This window comes from Hemitrygon akajei, chromosome 11, assembly GCF_048418815.1.
Source record: "Hemitrygon akajei chromosome 11, sHemAka1.3, whole genome shotgun sequence".
NCBI classification, from domain to species: domain Eukaryota; kingdom Metazoa; phylum Chordata; class Chondrichthyes; order Myliobatiformes; family Dasyatidae; genus Hemitrygon; species Hemitrygon akajei.
Window position 1 is genome coordinate 22,881,062 of NC_133134.1, and position 27,049 is coordinate 22,908,110.

The 27,049-nt window shown below is 40.9% G+C and overlaps 1 protein-coding gene across 3 annotated transcripts in view; it reads left to right on the forward strand.

Annotated features, from left to right (window-relative positions):
• The first annotated feature begins 4,216 nt into the window (after positions 1 to 4,216).
• Positions 4,217 to 27,049, forward strand: part of jmjd8 (jumonji domain containing 8) — a 59,162-nt gene continuing 36,329 nt past the window's right edge. For all 3 annotated transcript variants that reach the window (XM_073060401.1, XM_073060399.1, XM_073060400.1), the window contains exons 1-6: positions 4,217 to 4,406; positions 16,908 to 16,997; positions 20,319 to 20,367; positions 21,687 to 21,783; positions 24,001 to 24,069; positions 25,802 to 25,921. In XM_073060401.1, the coding sequence (XP_072916502.1) occupies positions 4,285 to 4,406; positions 16,908 to 16,997; positions 20,319 to 20,367; positions 21,687 to 21,783; positions 24,001 to 24,069; positions 25,802 to 25,921 (547 nt within the window). In that variant the 5' untranslated portion in view covers positions 4,217 to 4,284. The remainder of the gene's footprint in view (positions 4,407 to 16,907; positions 16,998 to 20,318; positions 20,368 to 21,686; positions 21,784 to 24,000; positions 24,070 to 25,801; positions 25,922 to 27,049) is intronic.

The following is a 27,049-nucleotide window of genomic DNA, read 5'->3' on the forward strand; positions in this document are numbered from 1 at the left end:
ACAACAGCTTTCTGGTACTCAAAAAGCTAAGAAATCTGACTAAAAACATCACTAAAAATACCTTTTCTGAAGTCATCAAGTGTTGGTCTTTTATTTTTATTGTTTTTTTTCTTTAATTGGGTTCTTTCCGATTTCTTGCTTTGTGGCTACCAGTGAGCAAGCAAATCTCAAGGTTGTGTAATTTACACATTCTTTGATAATAAATGTACTTGAACCTTGAAATCTCCTTGAGATTTTAAGAAGCTTCTAAAGAACATAGAAGCAATTCTTTGGATTGAGAGTGGGTATTACAGAAAATAGAACTGGGGTGATACATACCTCTGCTTACTGCTGGGGTAAAATGGGAGCAGAACTGTAGCAAAAGTCATAAGGGATAAAGAGGGGACTAATTTTTTTTAAAAAGTTACATAAATATTATGGATTGAGGACTTCAAAGCAATTTGAACACGAGCACAGCGGTTTTAAATTGAGGAGGCTAAGGGCTACATTGGCAGTGTTAATTAGCGAGAATGGAGATGCAGAGCAGACGAGACTTGGTGGGACAGGATGTACAAAGACATTCATTTGCCAGGTCAGAGCTCGTGGCAAGATTGGAGATAAAGGCAATGGAACGGATGGAAGCACAGGGAATAATTTCAGTACATGGAAACCTGAGCAAGCAAGGGAAATGTACCGCATTGCAGGGATGGAGATGAAGCAGGCGAGGATGGCACTGCAGTATTCATCAGCGATTTTAATTATCATACAGGTCAGACAAATCAAATTGGCAGGGGAGCCTCGAGGGCAAATTCACAGAGTTTAATTGGGATGGTTTCCTATTGAAATATCACAAGGAACCCACCAAGGGGCAGGCTATTTTAGATCTGGTACTGTGTAATTAAAGAAGTTACAGCAGCAGATTTGGAACTTCGTGATCTAACCATGCACAGGCACCATGGCTTTGTGAAGAAGGTGTAAATGACAGATTTGTAAGTGCTTTTTTGAGGATGTTTTGACCAGAGTCTAGAGGGGAACCCAGCGGGTATATTCAGATGCTTAGAAGATGTCCATCAAGTTGCCCAACAAAAGGTTAAGTCAGAAGATCAGAGCACAAGGAATTGGCATGGATAGTGTATTGACCGGTGGGGTGCCTCAGGGATCAATGTTGTGATCATAATTTAGCATACATGCACTGAGCATATAACATATGTACTAATGAACATTACTTCACCTTTTGCTCTCTTTCTGCACTACTTCTTACATTTTATTTTATTTTTCTTCATCACCATTATGTGCCGTAAAACGCAGTTAAGATGGGTGGGGCGGGGGAGGGGGGAAGCTTTGTTTGATCTTGCCATTGTAGAGGAGGCCACAGCGTGAGCACCATTTGCTGTAGCTGAGGTTGGGAGAATAAGGAGGCATCCATTAAAGACTGAGGTGAAGGGATGTTTCTTTTCTAAGAGGGCTGTGAATATTCAAAACTTCTTGCACTTGGAGATCAGGGGCAGCAGAATCCTTGTATTTAAGGCTGAGGGTAAGATGGCTGTTCAGCACAGGCAGATACTTTACGAGAAATTTCATAAGTCCCAGCCTATTATCATGCTGCATAATTGTACTAATGACTCAAATTCCAGCCTTCAATGCCCAAATGAACAATGAATACTCCAACATAAGCGTGATACTTTAATTAGGGTAACTTTTCTGTCCCTGGGATAGATTTTCAAGAAAAAAATAGTTTTTACAAAAACAAGATCTGTAATTTTAAAAATTAGCTGATAGTAACTCTAAATGTTTTCAGTATGCTTCATAAATAATATTTTCCTAATTTTTAAGTGAGTAAAAAACTTGAAAGTAGCAGAATTTCACTATTACCCAGACTCTGTAACTGTCTTCAATATAAAGTAGTAATAAGTATTAAATTCATGAAACTTTTAGTTTCTGTTTTATCACAAGAACTTTTTAAATACATGCCAAATTCAGGTGAGTTATTTTTTTCAAGTTGTAGATTTTAATGACAAAAAGCCATTGTCTCCAACACTGCTGTCATTACCAACACGCAACATATTTTGGAGACAAATCAAGTTTTTTCAAACAACTGCTGGTTTGGTTGCCATAACAATGAGAAGTGACAGGGGAGCATGTGGCTGTCATGGCAGAAGACTGACATTTTGATGCCCAGCAATGTAAGTAATTTGAAGACTTGTACCTCCTGATCTGAGAGTGTGCTTATTTCATGTCCTTTTCAAACAAGTTACTATTTGGCTGCTTTGACTGAGAGAGAAATAAATAACTTCACTTTATTTCTGTATATTTAAATTACATTTATAAGCTAGCTATGTGGTTGAGTTGGCCTGTGTTGAGACCTAGCCAACTTTTCTTTTAAAAAGTGAGAAATGTCATTACCATCACACAACTGGCTGTAACGTTCTCAAAGTGGCCCAAAATCATCAGCAGACCAACTGAAAAAATACAGAGACACAATTAAAGAAGATTCGGCGAAATGTCAGCAGTACCTAGAAAGATACAACAGGATAGAGGCAGGAAAAATTATGATCTCACAAGTACCAAAGGACGACTGGAGACTGAAGGAACAACAGTGGAGAGTAAATCAGAGAAGCAAAAGGACTGCTGATAAGACAGGCAGTACAAACTTTTTTATCTGAGAATACTCCACCCGTGTCTCCAGTAGGCCAGCAACAAGAACAGCGTGACCTCCATTCTCCTGCGGCTTCACCTATGCACTAATGGAGACTATAAGTACGTGCTTTAAATCTCAAGTGTTGCTTTTTCAGAGTTGTTGAGATTTCTGTGAATGTTTCATAAATATTACTGATAAAAAAAGTGTGTAGAGGATTGAGTAAATGTTTTGTCTGTGTTAAAAAAAAAGGGTTCTCTCTTATGGACAGTTGAAAAATAATGATCTCTATAATCTGTTTGAAATTTGAGTTGATGCTTATTCCAGAGTTAGGCAGATTGTGAGCATTATTTTTTTTTCTTAAACAGTCTAGACAATGCCTAGTTTAGCTGGGCTGCCTATGTTCATGTTTCACATGGATGTTTTTAAAACAAGGTACTCCAGCTGCCTGCCTTAAAAACTGTGAGTTCATAGAATTTTGATAAATAGTGCAGTCTGTATGGATGTGTTTTTAATTGTAGGTGTTGCAATTAATTGTAATAGTTGGACAGATGTTTTGTCAGAGTTAATGTTAAACTAAAACCATTGTTTGTCAATGTCAAAAGTATTTTGTCATTACTATCACGGTGCATATTTTGATGGGAAACAAAGTTTTGTATAGAAATATTGGCCTGAACACATTTGCTGGCATCAAGTGCTTTGATGCCAAACTGAGCTTTCTGTCAAAAAGGGTTAATATTCCAATAGCCTAATTAGTAAACAAATGTTTTGTTGTTTAGCCGAGGAAAATATTGACATGCTTAAGAAAATGTGTCTCAAAAATGTATTCTGAATGTACTTAAAATGATTTAAAACAAATTTACTAAAGGGTATGGTTTTTATTTGCAGGATTGATTTCAAAATCTTTGTTTCTCAATTAATTTTAAATTAAACTCAGTATTTCAATACTATGGTGATGACACTCATCCTTGAAAACCCTGCAAAAACACCCTAAAGTATAAAAGTTCTCTTAAAGGTTGACGAATGCCAGAATTTGGTATTCATTCCAGAGTCTAAAATAAAGGTTATAACATTTAAAAAGTTTCAAAAAATTTCATTTTTCAGAATTTCAAGTTGTCAAAAGTGCCCCTAAACGATGAATCACCCATAAATGAGTAAATATGTTCTATCACTGGTCTTTTGAAATGGAATTTTCATTATAAATACTTCTGGAATAAAAGGCAATTGTCTAAAATGCAAATGAGGGGAACAACTACCCGTGCAGCTGAGCCAAACCAAAGGCAAATTTTGTAGACGTGATTGTATCACCATAAAGGAAGAGAAGCTGGACTATGGGGACAGACACAAAAAAAAAGGCACTTGAGTTTCAGCAGATGCTGTAAATCTTGAACAACACGCACAAGATATGCTGGAAACCTCAGCAAGTAAGGGAGAGGGAGGGGGAGGGGGAGGGGGAGGGGGAGGGGGAGGGGGAGGGGGAGGGGGAGGGGGAGGGGGAGGGGGAGGGGGAGGGGGGGGGAATAAACAGTCGATGTTTTGGGCAGAGTCCAAATGCTACCTGCCAGCTGAGGGTCTGCAGCACCTGGACTACAATTCCCAGGATGCAGAAGGAGCCAGGAGTTTGAGCGCGGGCGGACAGCGCAGTGAGTAGTGGGAAGAGTACCGTTCGGATGCGAGGGGAGGACCGGCGCTCACCGACAGCGGCGATGGGGTCGTGGGCATTGAGGTTTCTGCTCTCGTCGGCGCTGCTCGGAGGAGCTTCATTCGGAGACTTGGAGGCGGACGGAGGCTGGTGAGAGTTTCCCATTCACGGGGAGCGGTGTGAATCTGCCCGGCGCCGCCGCCGCCGCCGGCCTCGGAGCATGTTGCGGGCGGCAGGATCGCTGAGGGTGCTGATTCGGTTCTTACAGCCGGAAAATTTTTAGAGCCTGCCCCAGACTAGATAAGGGTCTCGATCTGAGAAGTCCATTGCTGCTGCCAGACCGGCTGGGTACCTCCAGTCCTTTATCTGCCGCTGGAGATTTCCAGCGCCTGCAGTGTTAAACGTTCCAGGCTTATCAGAGTTCCTCTCTCCAGCGATGCTGCCTGACCTGCTGAGACTTTCTAGCATTTTCTGTTCCTCTTAACGATTCCAGCATCTGCACGCTTTAAAAAGAAATCGGTTACTCTGCTTGCAATAATTCATTCCCGTGGCATTTCAAAATATGGCGCAACACACATAATGTTGCAGGTCAGGCAGCACAGAAAGAAATTTGATAAAAAGCGTTTTCCGGCCAAGCGCCTTCATCCGGTCATGGGGATTCTTTATATGCACGTAGGGTTGTACCAGTGTCTAATTGAGTCTTTGGCTCTCGAGGCTTGTGCTGATTTCCTGAAGGAACCTTTACACAATGAGTTCTAGATCATAGCCACTACATTTAAAAACGTATTTCTGTACATTCTCCTTGTATCTTTTGTCTTGTCTAGACTGGCAGTGTGGAAGCAGGTCGTTTGGCTCACTCTGTCAACTTCATTTTCTGGCACTGGGTCAGTTTGTCTTCACTGGGTTCTTCACTGTTGAATCATTGGGTGATTTAAGTGCTGGCTTCACACTTTAGATGCTATCTGCAATTCTGATTCAACAGATGTGGTCTCTGACCAGTGGTGTACTGTGTGGACTGGTGCTAAGTCCTCTGTTTGTCATGTATTTTAACACTTTGGATGAGAAAGCAGCAAGCCTGATTAGTAAGTTTAAAGATGACAGAAAAAATTGGTGAGATCTTGTACAGTGAAGAAAGTTGACAAAGAGTTCAACTGAGAAAGTGGGCCACGGAATGGGAGATAGTATTTAACTGGTACGTGTAAAGTGATGCATTTTGGCAAATTAAACCAGGACAGGACCAACCCAGTGAATGGCAGGACCCACGGGAATATTGTAGAATGCAGCGACATAGAGGTACCCCTGGGGTACAATTCTGTAATTCCCGTGTGGTCAAGATAGACAATGGTGAACAAGATGTGTGGCAAGTTTGCCTTCATGAGCTGAAGAGCTGAATACAAGGGATGGGGTGATGTTTTACAGTTATACAAGATGTTGGTGAGACCACACCTGGAATATTGGCTCCTATTCTTTGGGAAGAACGTGATTAAACTAGAGAGGAGGAGGAAAGATTCACAAGGATGTTGCTGGAAATTGAGGGCACAGGTTAGAACTTAAGCTTGAGAAGTTAGAGGTATAGCAAGTGTAGGCAGGATGATAGTTGAGGCAGTGGAATGCTCCTCCTGGTCAGTTAAAGGATTGCAGGGTATCTGATTGTCTCCCTGATGACTACACATGTGGGAAATGCACCTGACTTCAAGGTGCTAACTGACAAGGTCAAGGAACTGGAGCTGGATATACTTAGCATCATCCTGTAAACATCATAGATGAGACTTTACTGAGGTGCAACCTTCAGATAGTAGATGTATGACCACCTGAAGTAGTAAGGGGAGTAAGCAGTCGGTGCAGGGTTCCCCTGAGACTATTCCCTCAGCAACAAGTATACCCCTTTGGATACTGATGGGGGGAGTGACCTTTTAGGGCACAATCATATCAGTGTGGCTGGCTCTTAGGTTCAGAAAAGAATGGTAAAGTCAGGCAGAGCGTTAGTGATAGGATACTCAATAGTTAGGGGGATGGACTGGAGATTCCATGGCCATGAAAGAGGTGACTGGGACTAGGTCCAATCTAAGAGAAAGTTCAATTTTGCATCTCCTGTTAGGGAATGAAACGGCAGGGGAGAGAAGTCTGTGTAGGGGAACACTTTGCAACTAGTGATCATAATCCGTATAGTCAGTACGATCGATGGTTCTAGTTGCTGCCCTCGGAGTGGTCACTGGTTCAAGTTGGTGCTATCGGAGGGTTGCTGGGGCCCAGTGCTCTCAGAGATGTTATCGAAATTCTGATATTTATCGATTGGACTGTAGTTCATATTGGCTTCTTACAGTTCTATGTTTTTTCCAAGTTCTCGCCCATTCTTTCTTCTTGTGGATTGGCAGGCTCTGGGTTTTGGGTGATCTGCTGGGGGTGCTTGCGATTTGTATGTCATTGTTTGCTTTATATTTTCCTGCGGGGAGGGTATTGATGTCTCCTTTCAACCTCCTGTGTGGTTGTCTGTACTTTACAGCTATCTGGAGAAGAGATGAATCTCAAGAGTTGTATTCTGCATACATACTTCGCTAATAAAATTAACCTTTAAACATAGGTTTAGTTCTCGTGTTGAGAAATATCAGAAAGGATCGGGCAGTTGTGGATTGGGACAGAATGTTTTCAGGCAAAGTGTACTTTCTAAGCCTTCAAAAGTGAAATTTTAAGAGCACAGAGTTTGTATGGTCCTGTGAAAATAAAAGACAAGGGTAACAGGTTTAGGGACCCTGATTTTTGAGAGAGATTGAAGCCCTGCTTAAGGAAAAGGAGGTGCATGGCAGATATAAGCAGGAAGGAGCAAATGATGTACTTGAGTAAAAGTAATGCAAGAGAGCACTCAAAAATCAGGAGGGCATGAGGTTGCTCCAGCAGACAAGGTGAAGGAGAATCCCAAGGCGTCTACAGATAAATTAAGAATAAAATTGGTGCTCTGGAAAATCTATGCATGGAGCTGAAAGAGAGGGGGGAGATCTTAAATAGATTTTTTTTTGCATCTGTATTTATTTGTGAGAAAAACACAGATTCTATAGAAGTGAAGCAAAGCAACAGTGAGGACGTGAAAGGTATACAGATTACAGAGGAGCAGGTATTTGCTGTCTTCAGGAAAGTTAGAGTGGATAAAACTTTAGGGGCTGACAATATGTTTCCTTGGACCCCGTGCGAGTCTAGTGCAGAAATTGAAGGGCCTTAGCAGAGATATTTAAAATGTCCTTAGCCACAGGTGAGGTGCCCAAGCATTGGAGGAAAGCTAATGTTGTTCTGTTTAAGAAAGGCTCTAAGATAAGCCACGAATTATAGGCTGGTGAGCCTGACATCAGTAGTGGGTAAGGCATTGGAAGGTATTCTAAAGGACTGGAAGTTTAAGTATTTGGATATTCGGGGACTGATTAGAGAGGGTTAGTCCATATGGTTTTGTAAGTGGTGGGTCATATCTACCAATTTTATAGCTGTTTGAAGAAGTTACTAGGAAAGTTGATGAAGGCAAGGCAGTTGATGTTTTCTACATGGATTTTAACAAGGCCTTTGACAAGCATTAGGAGGTTGGTCAGCAAGGTTCAGTCACTTGGCATTCAAGTTGAAGTAATAAACGGGAGGTGCTGGAGTGTGGTAGTCGATGGCTGCTTCTCTGACTGGAGACTTGCGACACATGGATCGATGCTGTGTCAGTTTTTGTTTGTCATCTATATCAGTGATCTGAATAGTAAAGTGGTAAACTGGATAAGCAGATTTGTGGGATGAGACCCAAGTTTACAGGTGTGGTGGGATGGGAGGGAGACTCAAAGTTTGGAGCAGGATCTGGATCCGCTGGAAAAATGGCAGATAGAATTTAATGCAGACAAACATGAGGTGTTGCACTTCAGGAGAACAAATTAGGGTAGGACTTGTATGATGAATGGTAGGGGAGTAAGGTAGAACAGAGGGATCTGAAAATAGAGATCCATAATTCCTTGAAAGTGGTGTCACAGGTAGATAGGGTTGTAAAGAAAGCTTTTGGCATATTGGCCTTCATAAATCCACCAGAGTTAAGGAAGGACGGACACAGACAACCCCCCACCCCCTTCATAAATCTAAATATCGAATATAGGAATTGGGATGTTTATGAAGTTTTATAAGGCATTGGTGAGGCCTAATTTGGAGCATTGTGTGCCGTTTTGGTCACATGCCTATAGGAAAGATGTCAGTATGATTGGAAGGAGACATCTCCGTTCATGTAGTATTAGAACTTAAGGAGTAAATACAATGTCTTAATACGTTTGCCAATAATACATTTACTACTAATTTTTTAAAACACTGCGGATGCTCAACATGTAAAATAAAAACAAAAAACTGGTGGAAATGCTCAGCAAACATCTAGTTTGTTTTGCGTTTCCAAATCTAATTAGCACCATTCTTGACCCCTCTACTCCTGGTTAACCCATGCTTGCTCGATGCCCAGTATTGTGATGAGTAGAAATTGTCAATCGCGTATTTCCTCTTCATTAAGATTACAGATTCATTTCTCTGCTCAGAAAAATCTAGGCAGGAGACACCCCCAGTTTGCTAAATTTGGAGTGGTGTGCTGACAGATGTGCTGTGTTTTCAAAGCATGAGACATTCTTTCAAATGTACATAAATTTGCAGACAAGTTCTGAGGTAACCCTACTCCATGTTTAACTCTCTCAGAATCCTAACTGGCACTTTGTGGGAGCTTGGTACATATTGTTTGTAATATCTGCATTACAGAGAGAATGCTGCAATGTCAGAGGTCCACCATTTTAGACAAATCTGTGTAAATTGAGACCTGTTTCTTTTAACAGGTGAACATAAGTTATCTCCCAGGGCTATCAGCAATTTGTGCGGGGGAATTACTCTTAACCAACTCCTTCAACAAGACAACTAAAAGCGAGAGCTTATTGACATTTGGATTTGCTATGCAGTGCCGTGAAAAAATATTCAGCCCCATAATCCTTTTTTCACATCAATGAGTATTACAACCAGAGATTTTGATCAATGTAACTGAGAATTTTTATTTGTGAATAACATGCTCATCTTTTCACAGTAGAGCCCATAAAACAGGGAAAATTGTAAAGCATCATAAAGTAAAAAATCAAAAACCAGAATGTCAGCAGTTCAAAAGTATTCATCCACCTTTGTTCAGTACTCAGTTGAAACTCCTCTGACAAATATTACAGCCAGTAGTCTTTGGATAAGTCTCTATTAGTTTTGCACAATGTGTTGGATTTCTCATTGTAAATATGGATTTCTCCGGTTCCACACGGTAGGCTTATTCAGAAAGTCAGAAGGCATGGGATCCAGGGAAGTTTGGCCAGGTGGATTCAGAATTGGCTTGCCTGCAGAAGGCAGAGTTTCGTGGTGGAGGGAGTACATTCAGATTGGAGGGTTGTGACTAGTGATGTCCCACAAGGATCGGTTCTGGGACCCCTACTTTTCATGATTTTTGTTAACGACCTGGATGTGGGGGTAGAAGAGTGGGGTTGGCAAGTTTGCAGACGACACAAAGGTTGGTGGTGTTGTGGATAGTGTAGAGGATTGTCAAAGATTGCAGAGAGACGTTGATAGGATGCAGGAGTGGGCTGAGAAGTGGCAGATGGAGTTCAACCCGGAGAAGTGTGAGGTGGTACACTTTGGAAGGACAAACTCCAAGGCAGAGTGCAAAGTAAATGGCAGGATACTTGGTAGTGTGGAGGAGCAGAGGGATCTGGGGGTACATGTCCACAGATCCCTGAAAGATGCTTCACAGGTAGATAGGGTAGTTAAGAAAGCTTATGATCTCGGCTGCCCCAGCAACCCAGGGCATATTCCAAATCCGGACTCCAGTATCATCTACGCGGGTTCCAACAGCCATGGATTGGCCCCGGCCGTCGATCTTGGCTGCCCCAGCAACCCAGGGCATATTGAAAATCCGGACTCCAGCACCATCAACGCTGGTTCCAACGACCATGGACAGCTTCAAAGTGATTGTGCAACCACTGACTGCGACTCCAGCCTTGAACTCCAGGCCGGGTCTTCACATGCTGCGATTGTGACTCCCGTCTCCCCTTCCCCCACCACCACTATGCAATCCCCTCTCCCTCAGATCCCATCATCAGCTCCTGGGCCCTCAGAGGCTCCATCTTCCTCTCATCCCAACCCTTCCCTCTCCACTGACACTACCAGCCTCCCTGCCCCCCTCTGATCCCATCTTTCATCTGTGCCAGGTCTTTACCATTCCCTCCGACCTTCAACTCTCTGAGGCAGAGCACTCTGTCCTCAGTAAGGGCCTCACCTTTGTCCCCCTTCGCCCACACCTCAGCGAATTCTGCGTACGCCATGACGCTGAACTCTTCTTCCGCTGGCTCCGTCTCTGTCTCTGAGCTTACTTCTTTGGCAAGGACTCTCCTACCCCCACCAATGACCCCTTCTCCCATCTTCAACCCTCCTCCTCTTCATGGATGCCCCGCTCCGGTCTTCTGCCTGCTCTGGATCTCTTTATTGCTAATTGCCGACGGGACATCAACCATCTCGACTTCACCACACCCTGTTCCAATTCCAACCTCACTCCCAAACACTCTGCTCTCCGCTCCCTCCGCACCAATCCCAACCTCACTATAAAACCTGCTGATAAGGGGGGAGCTGTTGTTGTCTGGCGTACTGACCTCTATCTGGCCGAGGCACGACGACAACTCTCTGATACCTCCTCTTATTTACCCCTTGATTATGACCCCACTAAGGAGCACCAGGCTATACCATCACCAACCTTATCAGCTCTGGGGATCTCCCATCCACTGCCACCAACCTCATAGTTCCCACACCCCGCACTTCCCGTTTCTACCTCCTACCCAAGAACCACAAACCTGCCTGTCCAGGTAGACCTATTGTCTCAGCTTGCTCCTGCCCCACTGAATTCATTTCTGCATACCTTGACACTGTCTTATCCCCCCTTGTTCAATCTCTTCCCACCTTTCGTGTTCGTGACACTTCTCAGGCTTTGAATTTTTTCAATGATTTTAAGTTCCCTGGCCCCCACTGCCTTATTTTCACCATGGATGTCCAGTCCCTATATACCTCCATCCCCCACCAGGAAGGTCTCAAAGCTCTTCGCTTCTTTTTGGATTCCAGACCTAACCAATTCCCCTCTACCACCACTCTCCTCCGTCTAGCAGAATTAGTTCTTACTCTCAATAATTTCTCCTTTGGCTCCTCCCACTTCCTCCAAACCAAGAGTGTAGCCATGGGCACCCGCATGGGTCCCAGTTATGCCTGCCTTTTTGTTGGCTTTGTGGAACAGTCCATGTTTCAAGTCTATACGGGTATCTGTCGCCCTCTTTTCCTTCGCTACATCAGCAACTGCATTGGCACTGCCTCCTGCACACATGCTGAGCTCGTTGACTTCATTAACTTTGCCTCCAACTTTCACCCTGCCCTCAAATTTACCTGGTCCATTTCCAACACCTCCCTCCCCTTTCTTGATCTTTCTGTCTTCATCTCTGGAGACGACTTATCTACTGATATCTACTATAAGCCTACAGACTCTCACAGCTACCTGGACTATTCCTCTTCCCACCCTGTCTCTTGCAAAAATGCTATCCCCTTCTCACAATTCCTCAGTCTCCGCCGCATCTGCTCTCAGGATGAGGCTTTTCATTCCAGGACGAAGGAGATGTCTTACTTTTTTAAACAAAGGGGCTTCCCTTCTTCCACCATCAACTCTGCTCTCAAACACATCTCTCCCATTTCCTGCACATCTGCCCTCACCCCACTCGGGATAGGGTTCCCCTTGTCCTCACCTACCACCCCACCAGCCTCCAGGTCCAACGTATAATTCTCCGTAATTTCCGCCACCTCCAACGGGATCCCACTACCAAGCACATCTTTCCCTCCCCCCCCCCCCTTTCTGCTTTCCACAGGGATCGCTCCCTACGCGACTCCCTTGTCCAGATGTCCCCCCCCCCCCCATCCCTTCCCACCGATCTCCCTCCTGGCACTTATCCTTGTAAACGGAACAAGTGCTATACCTGCCCTTATACTTACTCCCTCACCACCATTCAGGGCCCCAGACAGTCCTTCCAGGTGAGGTGACACTTCACCTGTGAGTCGGCTGGTGTGGTATACTGCGTCTGGTGCACCCGGTGTGGCCTTTTATATATTGGTGAGACCCGACGCAGACTGGGAGACCGTTTCGCTGAACACCTGTGCTCGGTCCGCCAGAGAAAGCAGGATCTCCCAGTGGCCACACATTTTAATTCCACATCCCATTCCCATTCTGATATGTCTATCCATGGCCTCCTCTATTGTCAAAATGAATCCAAACTCGGGTTGGAGGAACAACACCTTATATACCGGCAGGGTAGCCTCCAACCTGATGGCATGAACATTGACTTCTCTAACTTCCGTTAATGCCCCTCCTCCCCTTCTTACCCCATCCCTGACATATTTAGTTGTTTGCCTGTTCTCCATCTTCCTCTGGTGCTCCTCCCCTCCTTTCTTTCTCCTGAGGCCTCCCATCCCATGATCCTTTCCCTTCTCCAGCTCTGTATCACTTTCGCCAATCACCTTTCCAGCTCTTAGCTTCATCCCACCCCCTCCGGTCTTCTCCTATCATTTCGCATTTCCCCCTCCCCCTACTACTTTCAAATCTCTTACTATCTTTCCTTTCGGTTAGTCCTGACGAAGGGTCTCGGCCCGAAACGTCGACAGCGCTTCTCCCTATAGATGCTGCCTGGCCTGCTGTGTTCCACCAGCATTTTGTGTGTGTTGTTTGAATTTCCAGCATCTGCAGATTTCCTCGTGTGTATCTATCTAAGTGCTTCTGAAAAGATACTATTGTACCTGCCTCAAGCACTGCTCCTGGCAGCTCTTTTCATTTACTCACCACCCTCTGCGTGATAGAAGTTGCTCTTCAGGTCCCTTTTAAACATTTCCGCTTTCTCCCTAAATCTATGCCCACTAGCTCTGACCTTTACCTATCTGGGGCAAAGACTGTTAGTATGCACTGTATGCCATTCATAATTTTAAACATTTTTATAACATTGCCCCTCTCATTCTCCTACGTTCCCAGCAATAAAGGCTTATTCTCACGAGTCTATGATAGAGCTTCAACTTTCCAAGTTCTGATGTGCTTGACGTTGTTCAAAATTTTGTTTCCTTTAACTTAATTTGCACAAAATTTTATTGGATGTTATTCTAGCAATGTTTTCATCATAAAATTATCACCTTGCCTTCAGCTGCCTCCTTGGGCTTTTCTCTCTCACTTTCTGTCTCTGTAATCATCTCTAGCAATTTCAAAATCCTCCGCATTCTTAGCTCAACTCTAGGCTTCCTGTGGATTATTGCATTCGCCATTGAGCACCCAATTCTGCTAGTTCTATTTTATTGTCCTCCTGTTCCTCTTGCCACTCCTTCGGTTCTACCACAGACTGGGGACAGTTTATAGCAGCAAATTAAGCTAGCAGTCTATGTTCGGATATGGGACAGAACTTGATCACCCAGGGAGATTATGCATACTTCACACAGACGGCACCATAGGTCAGAATTGAACCCACGTTGCTCAAGCTGTGAAGCATATCTCTCCGAGCTACTGTGGCAGTGCCTTCTGCTGGCACCTGAGCTCCAGAATCTGTAACTACTCATCTCTATCTCCCCCCACCCATTTTCTAGATGGACCCTAAAACCTATTTGTTTAATCATTACTTGATAAAGCTTTTGATGTAGTTAGTATCAAACCTTGATAATATTTTGTGAAGCATTTTGGAACATTTGAAATTGTCCTTCATACGTGGATATTGGAAATAAGCAACATTTCTCCAACCCAAGGAAAACTATTGATGTTAGATCATTTGAAAATTTCAAAGAGACATTCAGATGTTTTAAAATGAGAGCTTTGTGTTCCCATGAGCCAAAATGGGTGAACGGAGTAAAACCACAGATGTCGCGGCACTGGTTCAAAGAGGTGAATGGTCTGTCCCTGTTCACATGCTCCTGTGTTCTTATAATTCTCCTGCAAACATTCACGGACACTATCTTGCACTAACATTGTCATAGTATAAGGAAAGATTGAATAGGTTCAGACTTTATTCGTTATAATGTAGAAGATTGAGAGGAGATTTGATAAGAGGTGTACAAAATTGAGGGGTGAATGCAAGCAGGCTTTTTCCACTGAGATTGGGTGGGACTACAACCAGAAGTCACAGGCTACAGCCGAAAGGTGAAAATTTTATGGAGAACCTGAGATGAAATTCACAGAGGATTGTGAGAGTGTGGAACAAGCTGGCAGCACAAATTGTGCAACTGAGCTCAATTTCAACGTTTAAACAAAGTTTGGATAGGTACATGGATGGTAGGGCTATAGAGGACTATGATCTTGGTGCAGGTTGATGAGAGCAGGCAGTTTAAATGGTTTTGGCATAGACTAAATGGGCTGAAGGGCCTGTTTCTGTGCTGTACTTTTCTATGAATCTATGCAGCCTGACCTCCAGTTGGCACACTGCTCAATCACACAATTTCCTATCATTCTGCCACTGACAACTTTTAGGCCCTAACTAAGCCCAGCATTCAATTTCTTATACTGTTAGGTCCTACTTAAAATCTCCTTTTGAATCAACTGTCCAATTATATACTTACGTGATTCAGTATCAAGTTGTGTTTGATAAGTGCTATAAAGACCTTTAGAATGTGAACGTAGTCAGGTGCAGGAAACTACTGTACCAAGACTGCAAATTGGGTTTGAGGAGTACAGAACTGCTCAGCTACATTTGATGCTAACAAGTTAACATATCAAATTTTTGAGTCAAAGTTATTGAACTTTACCTTAATAAATTCAATTATGTAATTTAAATTGCAGGAGATAAGAGTGTGAATAGATTGAACATTGGAAAATGTATGTTGAACAGTAAGATTTTAAAAGGGGTATAAAATGTGCTTTAAAACTAATGGAAAATTATGAAAAAGCAAATGCATTATAAAGAAAGATAAATAAAAGACTTGCATTAATATAGTTCCTCTTTCACGTCCCTTTCACTATAACTCAAAATGGATTACAGCCTATGAAGGCCCTTGGAAGAGCAACCCTTTTCATAAAAGGATCTTTGATCTGATTTGCTGACCCTATTTCTCCTTCCACGTGCTCAGCCACATCCTGAGTGTTTCTAGTAGTTACTATTTTATTTCAGATTTCCAGCACCAGCAGTTTTTTGGTGGTTATTTTAAAGGAAATGTTTCTACTTTTCATTTGCACTACTTATTTAGTTATTAAATATATACTTACGATAATTCAGATTTTTTCTTCACTATTATTATGTATTGTACTGCTGTCGCAAAGTTAACAAATTTTACAACATATGCCAGTGATATTAAACCTGATTCTGAGATTAGTCAAATCATTTACAATTTCACTTAGATAATGTCTAATAATCAGAATTAAACATCATTATTTGTCACAGGATTTTGTACATTTATGAAAAAGCAATGAGAAACTGGCTATGCTTTTGGAACAAAATGGAATGTTGGCCTTTATTACAAAGGGAGTTGAGTACAAGAGCAAGGAAATCCTCTTGCATTTGTACAGAGCCCTGGTGAGACCACACCTGGAGTATTGTGTGCAATTTTGGTCTCCAGGGTTAAGGAAGGACATCCTGGCTGTAGATTCATGAGGTTAATTCCTGGGATGTCTGGACTGTCTTACGCAGAGAGGTTAGAGAGACTGGGCTTGTACACGCTGGAATTAAGGAGATTGAGAGGGGATCTGATTGAAACATATAAGATTACTAAGGGATTGGACAAGATAGAGGCAGGAAATATGTTCCAGATGCTGGGAGAGTCCAGTACCAGAGGGCATGGTTTGAGAATAAGGGGTAGGTCATTTAGGACAGAGTTAAGGAAAAACTTCTTCTCCCAGAGAGTTGTGGGGGTCTGGAATGCACTGCCTCGGAAGGTAGTGGAGGCCAGTTCTCTGGATGCTTTCAAGAAGGAGCTAGATAGGTATCTTATGGATAGGGGAATCAAGGGATATGGGGACAAGGCAGGAACCGGGTATTGATAGTAATTGATCAGCCATGATCTCAAAATGGCGGTGCAGGCTCAAAGGGCCGAATGGTCTACTTCTGCACCTATTGTCTATTGTCTAAAATGTTTTCACATCTTTTGGAACTATTAACATTAATTTTTTTTTTCACAGCAGCAGTGAGTCACAATCCCCTGAACGTAGACCAGTTCTCTGACAGATTATTACATAATGCTGCTTTGAATACCTTGCCTGTGGCATTTAGGATACAGGATTGATTATAGGAGAATAGTTTCAGTCCCTTGAGCTGAATAAATAATATACTTACACTTGTGTTAAATAACAGAAATGTACTCAATAGCCTGCACGTCCATGTGAATATCTTTATCAAAACAAAAAATGTATAGAAATTTAATATTTGACAGTAAATCAATTTGCCCCAGATTTGATTTTGAACCTTAAGTGTCAGATATTTGAGATTTTTGAATATGCAAGACAATTATTTTCTGAGATCTTTCAAAACTATGGTTCTTCAGTAGTTAAATTGAAATTATATTATAGTCTTGTAAGCTGATATAGTTTTGAATATTTAAGTCACAATTGCCAATTGAAATGTGCATAACATTTTTTTTGCACCTCTATCTTTGCAGGCATACAGATCATGCCACGCAGATGGTTGGCAAAGGATCATGCAATGTGGAAGTGAGAGACTCTTTGACTTATTCTGAATTTATTCATCGGTATGTTTTCATAGTCAAATGTAGCGCACACTCTCCCCTCCTGGACTAAGGATTGGATTACATCAAAGCATGGCCACATTGTCATTTCTGCTCCAGGCATCTCATCCTATAGTCCTTGAAACTGATGGAAATATGATAAAATACTGGAAATGTCCAGCATGGCATTATACATGAGGAACTTGAGCTACTTTTTATAATTTCCTGTAATCTTTACCTTGCATTATCATTACTCTTTGCTCAAATAATCACTTTGTTTTCCGCAAACTCCCAATGAAATATGTGGTGATAAAATTTAAGCAATTCTTTATGCCAATGTCTCTAGGTTGAAAAATAATGGCACTAAAGGCACAGCAGTGGAATGATTTATGGACAAAATAATTTGACTACCGGTAAATAATTTGCTTTATTCACTAGGGTTGGGAATATTTGTGAAATTTGGCGCAAGCCATGGACTGAATTTTGCCCAGTGACTGCAATTAGCATTAAACTACTGGGATTCAATCTAAGCAAGATGCAGGCCAAATTTTTTCCTTGATTAGAGTTTACAATTTCCAAAGTAGCCTGAAAATCTATCAGGTACATATCACCACAAATCCATGTTAAACCCTTATTACTGACTGTTATCCATGTGCTAGCAGTCACCTTATCAGCTTGGATGAAACCAAGAAACCGTAAGGGCAATAAATTGATGATGGTTGTTAACGGGATTCCAAATAGAAGATGTAGACGGGGCCCCTACTAAAGATTGTCCATGATATTATAGAGCTTATCATTTAAATGCAAAGGTGATTTATTTTGTCTGAAATCCAAAAGGTAATGAGGGGCAGTTTGGGTAGGGTAGAGTGTGAAACTAAAGGATATAAATGGACAGATGCTTTTGCTTCCTGATTTACTGGAAATATATATTCCTTAAAGACAAAAATTGGTCCAACTGCAAATAAAAGGAGAAATTAAAGATTGTACTTTCCTAAGGAAGGGTACATTAAATTGCCAGAAGAAACAGAGTCTTTTCGCTGTTAAAGGTGTTTATAATTTAACAAAGGTTGACCAAGAAATTTAATAAGGAAAAGAAAACCAAGAATATTAAAATAAGCTGGCAAAAACATTGAAAAAAAAGAATCTAGGAGCTACAATGCATGAATTCCTTATAAAGAATAGAGAGATTACATTGGAAAATAGGGACATGACAGAGGAGTAAAACATTACTTTGATTTCAAAAAAAAATCTACTAGAATTATTGGAGAACCAAGCAAAAAAAAAAAATTGGAATGAATGAATATAATTGTGGATGTTACTGAGGCTGAAACCTGTTAAATCCCAAGTATGTAGTGATCGGCATCACAGAATTTTGAAAGACATCTGTGGAGATATTGGATGCTCAGCTTATCATCTTCTGATATCTATCTTCTATAGATTCTGGTTCCTGCAGATCGGAGGGTAGCAAAAGCGAGCCCACCATTTAAGAAAGGAGAGAAAGAGTAAACAGAAAACAACCAACCCGTTAGACCAACAGTACTTGCAAAAATGGTAGTCTATAATAAAGGATGTGATGTTGACACATTATTTTAATATGTATGGATAGAGACAATATAGAATTAATAATCTATTAACCAAATTATATTTGATTGATCTGTCAAAGTTCTCTGAAGGAGGTATCTGATAAATAGGTGAGGGGGATCAGTGCATGTTGATTTCGAGAAAGCTTGATAAGGTCTGAAGAGGAGGTTGCTGAATGGGGTTAGAGCATGTGGAATTGGGGATAATGAACTAGTGTAGATTTAGAGTTGATTAATAGATAGAAAACAAATTGTAGAAATACTGATTCTTTTGAGGTTGGCAAATTGTGATGAGGTGCAGGGATAAGTGTTTGGACCCCCATCTAATTACAAACTATACCAAAAATTTGATTGATAGGACAAATGTGACATTTCGAAGTTTACTGACAACCTGAAACCAAATGGCACTGATAGCACACTGATAAAGGTACAAAGAGGCTTCAGCAGCATGAAGAAAAGCAGAAAGATTAGACGACAACACAGCAGATGGTGCACTGTGGAAAAATGTGAGGTTAGCAACTTTGGTTGAAGTTTCAGGGTGGCTGATGTTCTTTCAAAATGATGAGATATTAGAAAGATTTGATGTTCAAAGGCAACTCAGTGTCCAAGTACTTTGGTCACTAAAAACTAATATGTAGTAGCAGCAGGCAGTCAGGAAGTGAAATGACATGACTCATTACTAGAGGATTTGAATACAAGAGTAGAGCCTTCTTATTGCAGTTGAATAGGGCCCTGGTGACACTGCACCTAAAGTTTTGTGTACATATTAGATCTCCTTACCTAAAGAAAAGTGTTTGCTTGGCATTGAAGGAGTACAACAATTCTTTGAGGGGTTCTAAAGGTGGATGCAGAAAAGATGTATCCCGTAGCTAGATGTCCTGAACCAGGAATGTAGTTCAGCAAGAGATCAACTATTCCAGGACTGAAATAAAGTGACATTCCTCTACTAAAATGAATTGTTTGATTTCTCTACCTGCAAAGGTATGGAAGCTCAGAGGATGGATTTCAGGGCTAATAGGAATATGTGTTGGAGTAAAGGATCAGCATCAATTTGTTGAATGGCAGAGCAGAAACAAGGGACCAAATGGCTCAGTCCTGCTCCTATATGAATTCTGGCATTAAGTCAGTAAAATAATATTTTGTGGTAATTGGAAATCAAGGTAATAGTTTAAGATCCTTTGAAACGTGAAAACATGAGATGCTTTTCACATGTTGCAATGTTATCGTAAAAATTGTAATCTGGAAAACTTTGCTAGAATTTCACCGATGATGTATTAGGGACATGACAACCTGAATGATGGCAGTTGTTGCCAAAATCAGCAAATGTTTTCTCAGGAAATAGTTTGCAATGTGTCTAAAGCCAGGACAATGATTCCTTCCTCAGCAAAATAAATTTTATTTTAGGAAAGGACTGAGAGGAGATTTGGGAACAATTCATGGTGTCTTGTGTTTGAATTTTATTGCCTACATACTTGAAAATGGTTAGTCTTGCTATGCTACTTATCAATAAATTCAACTGCCAGAGTAAGCTCAGTTAGTATTGGGAACATTGATTTAAATTTAAGACATCATTTTTTGGTGTTCTATCGCTAAGCAGCAGTGAATCATCTGATTGGCCTATCAGCGTTCTCTTTGGGAACTAGTTGATTTGATCGGCATTTCTGATCTGGCTATTGTTCACGATTGTACTTAATTAAAAAAAAGAGGTAAAATTGTTTATAATTCCAACCTAAAGCAAAAAAGTAACTATGTCCACATCCTACAGGTATGCATATTCAAGGCCAGTTATTCTTCGAGGATTCACACAGAATGAGGTAAATGACATTCAGTATGCTATTTTCTGACCAAATATAACTAAATGAAAAGCTGCATTTTGAAGTGTTCTATTTCATGTTCTGTGTGTGTTCTTGGGAAAAGAATAATTTGCTTCAGAGCTTTTTTTGTGTTGCTTTTGGTTAATTTACTATTTGCCTTATGTTTTTTGCCTTCCAGATACTGATCCCTGTTTCACTGGAAACAGCTCTTCCCTGTTTACTCGCGTAAAGCTTTTCATGATACTGAACACTTGTTAAACCTCGGAGTTGTATGGAGAATAACTATCTTTTTCAGTCCTATTGTGAGAAAAACTCTTCTAGTTTGACTCAGAGGACATGCACATTTCCTGAAGGGCATTGCCTAGAATTGCCGTGTCCTCTGCCTTGAGGCCGAGCAACTAATTTTGGCACCAGACTGAGCTTGTTACAGGAAAATCCCTTCTTTGAGGAATTGGTAATCTACTTTCCTGAATGATATTCTTTCAGTTTTCAGGTGGCTTTTTCAAATCACAACAATAACATTCCACTCAAACTTTTTTCTTTGCCTGGAAGAAAATAAAAATTGCATTTTGTGTTATGTGGACTCTTGGAAATTATCCAAAATACTTCATATATTGCAAATGATCTCTTAAGTAAATTATAATTTTAGTTCTCTGAACATGATAACCATATGTGCCACAAAATATTATTGCCAGTGAAAACAATGACAAGTCATTCAACTCTGAGGTGTTGGTTTCAGAACAAACTTTGGTTGAGGTACACATTGGCTTCATACAAACTATTGGAACTACAGAAGATTTTCTGTATTTCTCCCATGATGTACTGCAATGCTAGCTTCTCTGAAACAGAAATGAGAACTTTTCCCTTTTATTTTCATGAGGTTTCCTTGGACTTATTCAAGTTGCAGTCAGAACCAAGCCATCATACTACCCACCCGCTGACTGTTGCTATGCTACTAAAAACACATGTAATTGCTTATCCTACAGTCATCTGATTGCACTCAAGACTCTAATTTAATCAATCATGAGACTCATATTATCAGTGTTCAATTAAAAAAAATAGCCTGTTATTCCTTCTCAAGCCAACCTATTGTTCCACATCCTGTAGTGTTGAAAAATAGCAATGGCATTATTAAGCCAACAACATTCATTAATAATGCATACTGGATTAGTAATATACTTGGATAAAATGAAATGGCACAGTCAATTAGCCTAAGACATTAACTTTTTTTTCCCTAGATGCTGCCTGACCTGCTGAGTTCCTCCAGCATCTTGTGTGTGTTGCTGTAGATAAGTATTTTTTGTGCTTGTATTTTGTAGCATTTCAGGGCTCTCTGCTCTAAGCAAAGGCTTCTGCAGAAGTTTGGAAATCATTTGGTGAGATTGAGCACAGCAAACACTTACTCCTATCAGAAAGGTACTTTTAGTAAATATCTTCCCTAATCTTTTTAAATATAATGTTTACAAATGTCTATATTGTTTTCTTTATTAGGGAATATTATATTCACTGATGTTCATAATTCTGTGGGTTAATTCATCTCATTGGCCTCAGACTCCTGGTCTAACCACTATAACAGAGAGCTACAGGAATTCTGTAAAACGTCTGAACTACAGGTTAATCGAGGAACTACTATAAATAGTGTGGCAGTTGACATGCTGTAATTTGTAAAGCTATAGTAAGAACATGGGAAGAAGCAAATAAGTTACTTTTTGACTCTTTATGAATAAAATGGACTCCACGATGCTTCTTCCACTATGCTTCACAGTTGGGATGAGGTTTTGGTGTGCAGTGTCCTTTTTCCACCAAACATAGCAGTGTACATTTCTGTCAAAATGTTCAATTTTTATTTCATCTGAGCACAGAATATTGTCCCAGTTGTGGCACATCCAGGTGGTCTTGCAAACTTGTATAGAAATGTTTTTTTTTGGGGTGGTTTCCTTCGTAGTGTCCTTCCATGAACACAATTCTTGTTTAGTGCTTTTCTTGTAGTGGACACGTGAACAGAGAATTTAGCAAATTCTGGAGATATCTGCAGGTCCTTACTTTGCTGTTACCCCAGGGTTCATTTTCACCTCCTTCAGCATTGCACAATGTGCTCTTTGTAGGATCCCCACTTGAAGGGAGAGTAGCAACAGTACTGAATTACCTCCATTTGGGGACAATTTCTCTTACTGTGGACTTTAGAACACTCAGGTCTTTAGAAATGTGTTTTGTACCCTTTTCCAGCTTCCAGCATCTCTATAATTCATCTTTAAGGTCCTCTGAAAGTTGTTTTGATCGAGGCATGGTGCACATAAACAGATTTTTCTTGAGAAGCACAGCCTCTGTCAGTTACCTGACATTGTATGTCTTTTTTAAAGGGCAGGGCACCTCCACAACCCACACCTCCAATCTCATCTCATTAATTGAGACACCTGACTCCAAATAGCTTTTGTAGAAGGCATTACCCAGAGTTTCACATACTGTACTTTATTGAACTTAGACTATGATTGTTTAAATGGTGTACTTAGTGCTGAGAAGTACAGATTTTTTTGTGCGTTATTAGTTTAGGCAGATTATGTTTGTCTATTATTGTGACATAGTTGAGGAACAGACCAATATTTTGAGTAATTAATGCAAAAACCAGGTAATTATAATGGGTTCACACACTTTTTCTTGCAACTGCATATATCCTTGCAATTTACAGTTCTTCAAATGCACAAACAAGTTCTCTTCAAATATGAGGCTTCTATTTCTATAACGTGTTAAAACTCCTATCACACTGAGTGAAAAAGTTCTTAATTATCTGCTCTTTTGATCAGTAATTTAAATGAACAGACCTAGTGATTGACCAACCTGCTTAGAAAAATCTTTCCTATTTACTGTATCATAACTACATACACCCTAATTAACTTTTCCTCAATTTTTCTGTTCCAAAGAAAACAACATCATAGCCATTCTTTCCTCATATCAAAAATGTAGTCGTCTTGGCAAGATTTTCTGTAGAAGCAACATGATAAGACTAGAGCATATGCAATGCAGTGAGCACCATAGGCAGTACTTTAATGTCTAACTGATCAAACCATCTGTATCTTTTTGCAATCTATAATCTTCCTTATCAGCAGTACGGCTAATTTTAGTCTCATCTGCAAACTTTATCTTGATGTCAATCCTGCTCCTCTTGTCTGTGCTAGCTAAAGTACTATGTTTTCAATGGCTTCAGTTCATGTACCTTGTTCACTAAACTCATTGAGCTGTTGGACAACCACCTCTTGAAATATTCGCCAGTGCTAATGGACTTGAGAATTATCTGTTGTCCAAAATACAAACAATATTGTAAAATTTAGACAATTGAGGATCATCACAAGTAGTGCATTTGTCATAAAAATTAATGTTAACAAGCCAAAGAACATCCTTTGTCAACCAGTTAGGCCACCAATCTCTTTGCTCAGTTTATTTAATGAATCCAATTCTCCTAATTTGCATTCTGTCCTATGTACAAGGCTTAGCTGAATGGAACACACCACAGGAACGACTTACAGGTCATCACCATTCAAGATGTATGTGTTGGTGAAACAATGCCATGTTAACTGTATTTGCTTGCTCTGCAGTTGTCTTTCGATAGTTAAAATCGATTTCCTTCTTTCCTCACAGTTGATGTTCCTTTTAAAGAATATGTCGAGCACATAATGAAGCCTCAGTCTTTGGATTCTTTGGGTAGTGGTGAGTTTTTTTTAAAAACTGGCTAAAATATTGTTGATTCCAAAACCTAACCATTTGTACAAAGTATAGTTAAGAGGCATAAAGATTAAAAGTATATTAAAATATTTGGTGTAAAAGTTGGAGCTATCTGGTAATGCAGGCAGCAGCTCCAAACTTGTCAATACATTTATCAATAATAAAATATCATTCACATCTGATACTATGACAAGTCATCTCAAATTCCACTTTTAAAGAGCAATGCACAAAATGCTGGAGGAACTCCAGAGGGCAGGCAGTATTTATGAAAGGAAATTGATGTTTTGGGTTGAGACCTTTTATCAGGATTTTAAAGAAAGGGAGAGGTAGCCAGTACAAAAGGGTGGGGGAGGGGTGAAATAGGAGATGGCAGGGGACAAGTGAATCCAGGTGCAGGGGAAAGTCAGGTGGTGGAGGGTAGAATGGGAATGATGCAGGAAGCTGAGAGATGATGGAAATGATGAAGGGCTGAAGAAAATGGAATCTGATTGTCAGGATGGGACATTGAACCATAGAATAAAGGGAAGGAGATGGGTAGAGGAACTGTACTGTAAAAGTCGGAATGCAGAAGTTGCAGAGAATATTTGGATGCAGAGGCCTGTGGGTATCAGGTGAGGACAAGGAGAGCTCCATCCCTATTACGTGTGGCATTGATTAATCCCCCTCAAAGGATTTGTCCCTGCAACTGCACTAAATGATACATCTGCCCCTACACCACCTCTTTCATTATCACTCAGGACTTGCAGGAGAGGCAGTATTTCACATGTGAATCCATCAGTATCCTTTATTACATCCGGTGCGGACTCCTCTACATTAGTGAGACACCACACAGACTGGGGAATCATTTTGTCAATCACCTTCGCTCTGGCCACTGCTATAGCCAGGATCTCCTGGTGGCCAGTCATTTTAATTCCACTTCCTTTTCCCATGCCATAATGAGGCCACAGGAATAGCACCTGATATTCTGTTTTAGAGAAATCTATGTTCATGCCCTCAGATTGAAGACCAAGTCTCTTCTATCTCCTTTTTGTTTTCCCTTATCCCACTGATTCCATTACCTCTTCCCTTGACCTATCCATCACCTACAAATTCCACCCATTTCCCCATGACCTATCAAATTCTATTTTTTTTCAGTCCTTTGTCTTTTCCACCTATCTCCTCTCAGCTTTTTACTTTCCACTCCTTCTCTCACTCTTTTAGACTGTTTCTCTTCTTTCTGCCCAGTCCCAACAAAGAGTCTCAACTCAAAACATTGACTCTGCATTTTCCTCCATTGAAGCTGCTTAACATGCAGAGTTTCTCCAGTATTTTGAGTTGCTCCAGATTTCCAGGATTTGCACTCTATTTGTGCCTCCTTTTAAAGAGAACTAACTCAAAAGATGAAAATGAATTACTTTTGTTTCCACATAAAGGCATGTTAAAAAAAGATCTGCTTTCCAACCCTCACTCAATACCATTTAGCTCTGAAGATTCAAACTGAGAACAGCCTGAATTGAGACCCCTTTCAGATTATTTTTGTGCAGGGAGGCACTTCAGCTGGTCAAAGTAAGGGACTTACTGCCTTTGGGAAAACTGAAGCTATTTGTAACTAGGCTCCAGGCTAGAACAATACCTGGTAACGCAAGCATTTTATAAAAAACTAAATTCCATGGATGGTTACAGTGGGATCAAAGTTTGCTCATGAGTTACTAATTTTTTAAAAATTTTGTTTGAACAGATACACTATACTTTTTCGGAGATAACAATTTTACAGAATGGGACTCTCTCTTCAGAACATACATCCAGCCTCCATACCAACTGCCTGGGACCAAAGCAGCTTACAGTTTTGGGATAGCTGGTTAGTCCATAGCTTCAACACTCCTGGTATTCAATGTGTAAAAGTTGCATTTCTATAAGTGTAAAAATACGCCATAGATGACATTTCTATAGGATGCGTGCACACATCTGGACATGGTTTCTATGTAAATAAGGTGGTTCTAGTGGGATAGGCAGAGGGTGCCATCAACAAGAGGGAGGTTTTTCCTCCTCACAATGGCAGCAGATCACAGGTAGTCAGATGAGAAGAAACCAAAATGTCATTGAAGAAAATGTTCAGAGGACAGTGTGACGGGGTCCAGAAATGACCCTAGGAACTGTGCTGCTATTGAGAGAGGGGGAGGCGTCCAACGCAATGAGAGAGAGACAAAAACTGCTCGAAAGATTGATGTTATGGTTTCTCTACAAACTTGTTTACCTTTTCACAAGGACACTTGCCTGCTTGTAAAACTCTTACAGAGTGAGGACGACGGAGCAGGTTGATGGACAGCTGGTGTCCAACATGTGGATATAAAAACCAGGTCCGCTGTTACACAGACACACGGTTTCGGACACTGAACGAGCTTTGTTGCACCCACAAGAAGGTGGGGTTTTTGGAGGATCGATTCAGGGAAATCGATCGGTGGCTCTTGCAGTGTAAAAAGGTGTGACCACTGGGGAATTATTGGTGTGTCCACCCTTGCCTGGGTGATAATTCCAAGAGAGAGTTAGATAGAGCTCTTATAGATAGCGGGGGTCAAGGGATATGGGGAGAGGGCAGGAACGGGGTACTGATTGTGTATGATCAGCCATGATCACAGTGAATGGCGGTGCTGGCTAGAAGGGCCGAATGGCCTACTCCTGCACCTACTGTCTATTGTCTATTATCACTGAAGAACGGTCGCACGTGTTATGGTCATAGTCGGTGACTACAACAGGATTTCTGAAGATGATGGGAAGATCAACGGCATCAGCTCACCTCACCTCTAACTAACTACCTCGAACTGAACTGAACTCTCTTCATCATCGTAAGACTATATCCATCCACCCCTAGGTTTGAAAGAGCCTAGTTTTGTTCCTATTTCCACACTTATATATATATATATATATATATAACCTGTTTGATATATCTGCATTTATATTACTGAATTGCGTAGTTACTAATAAACAT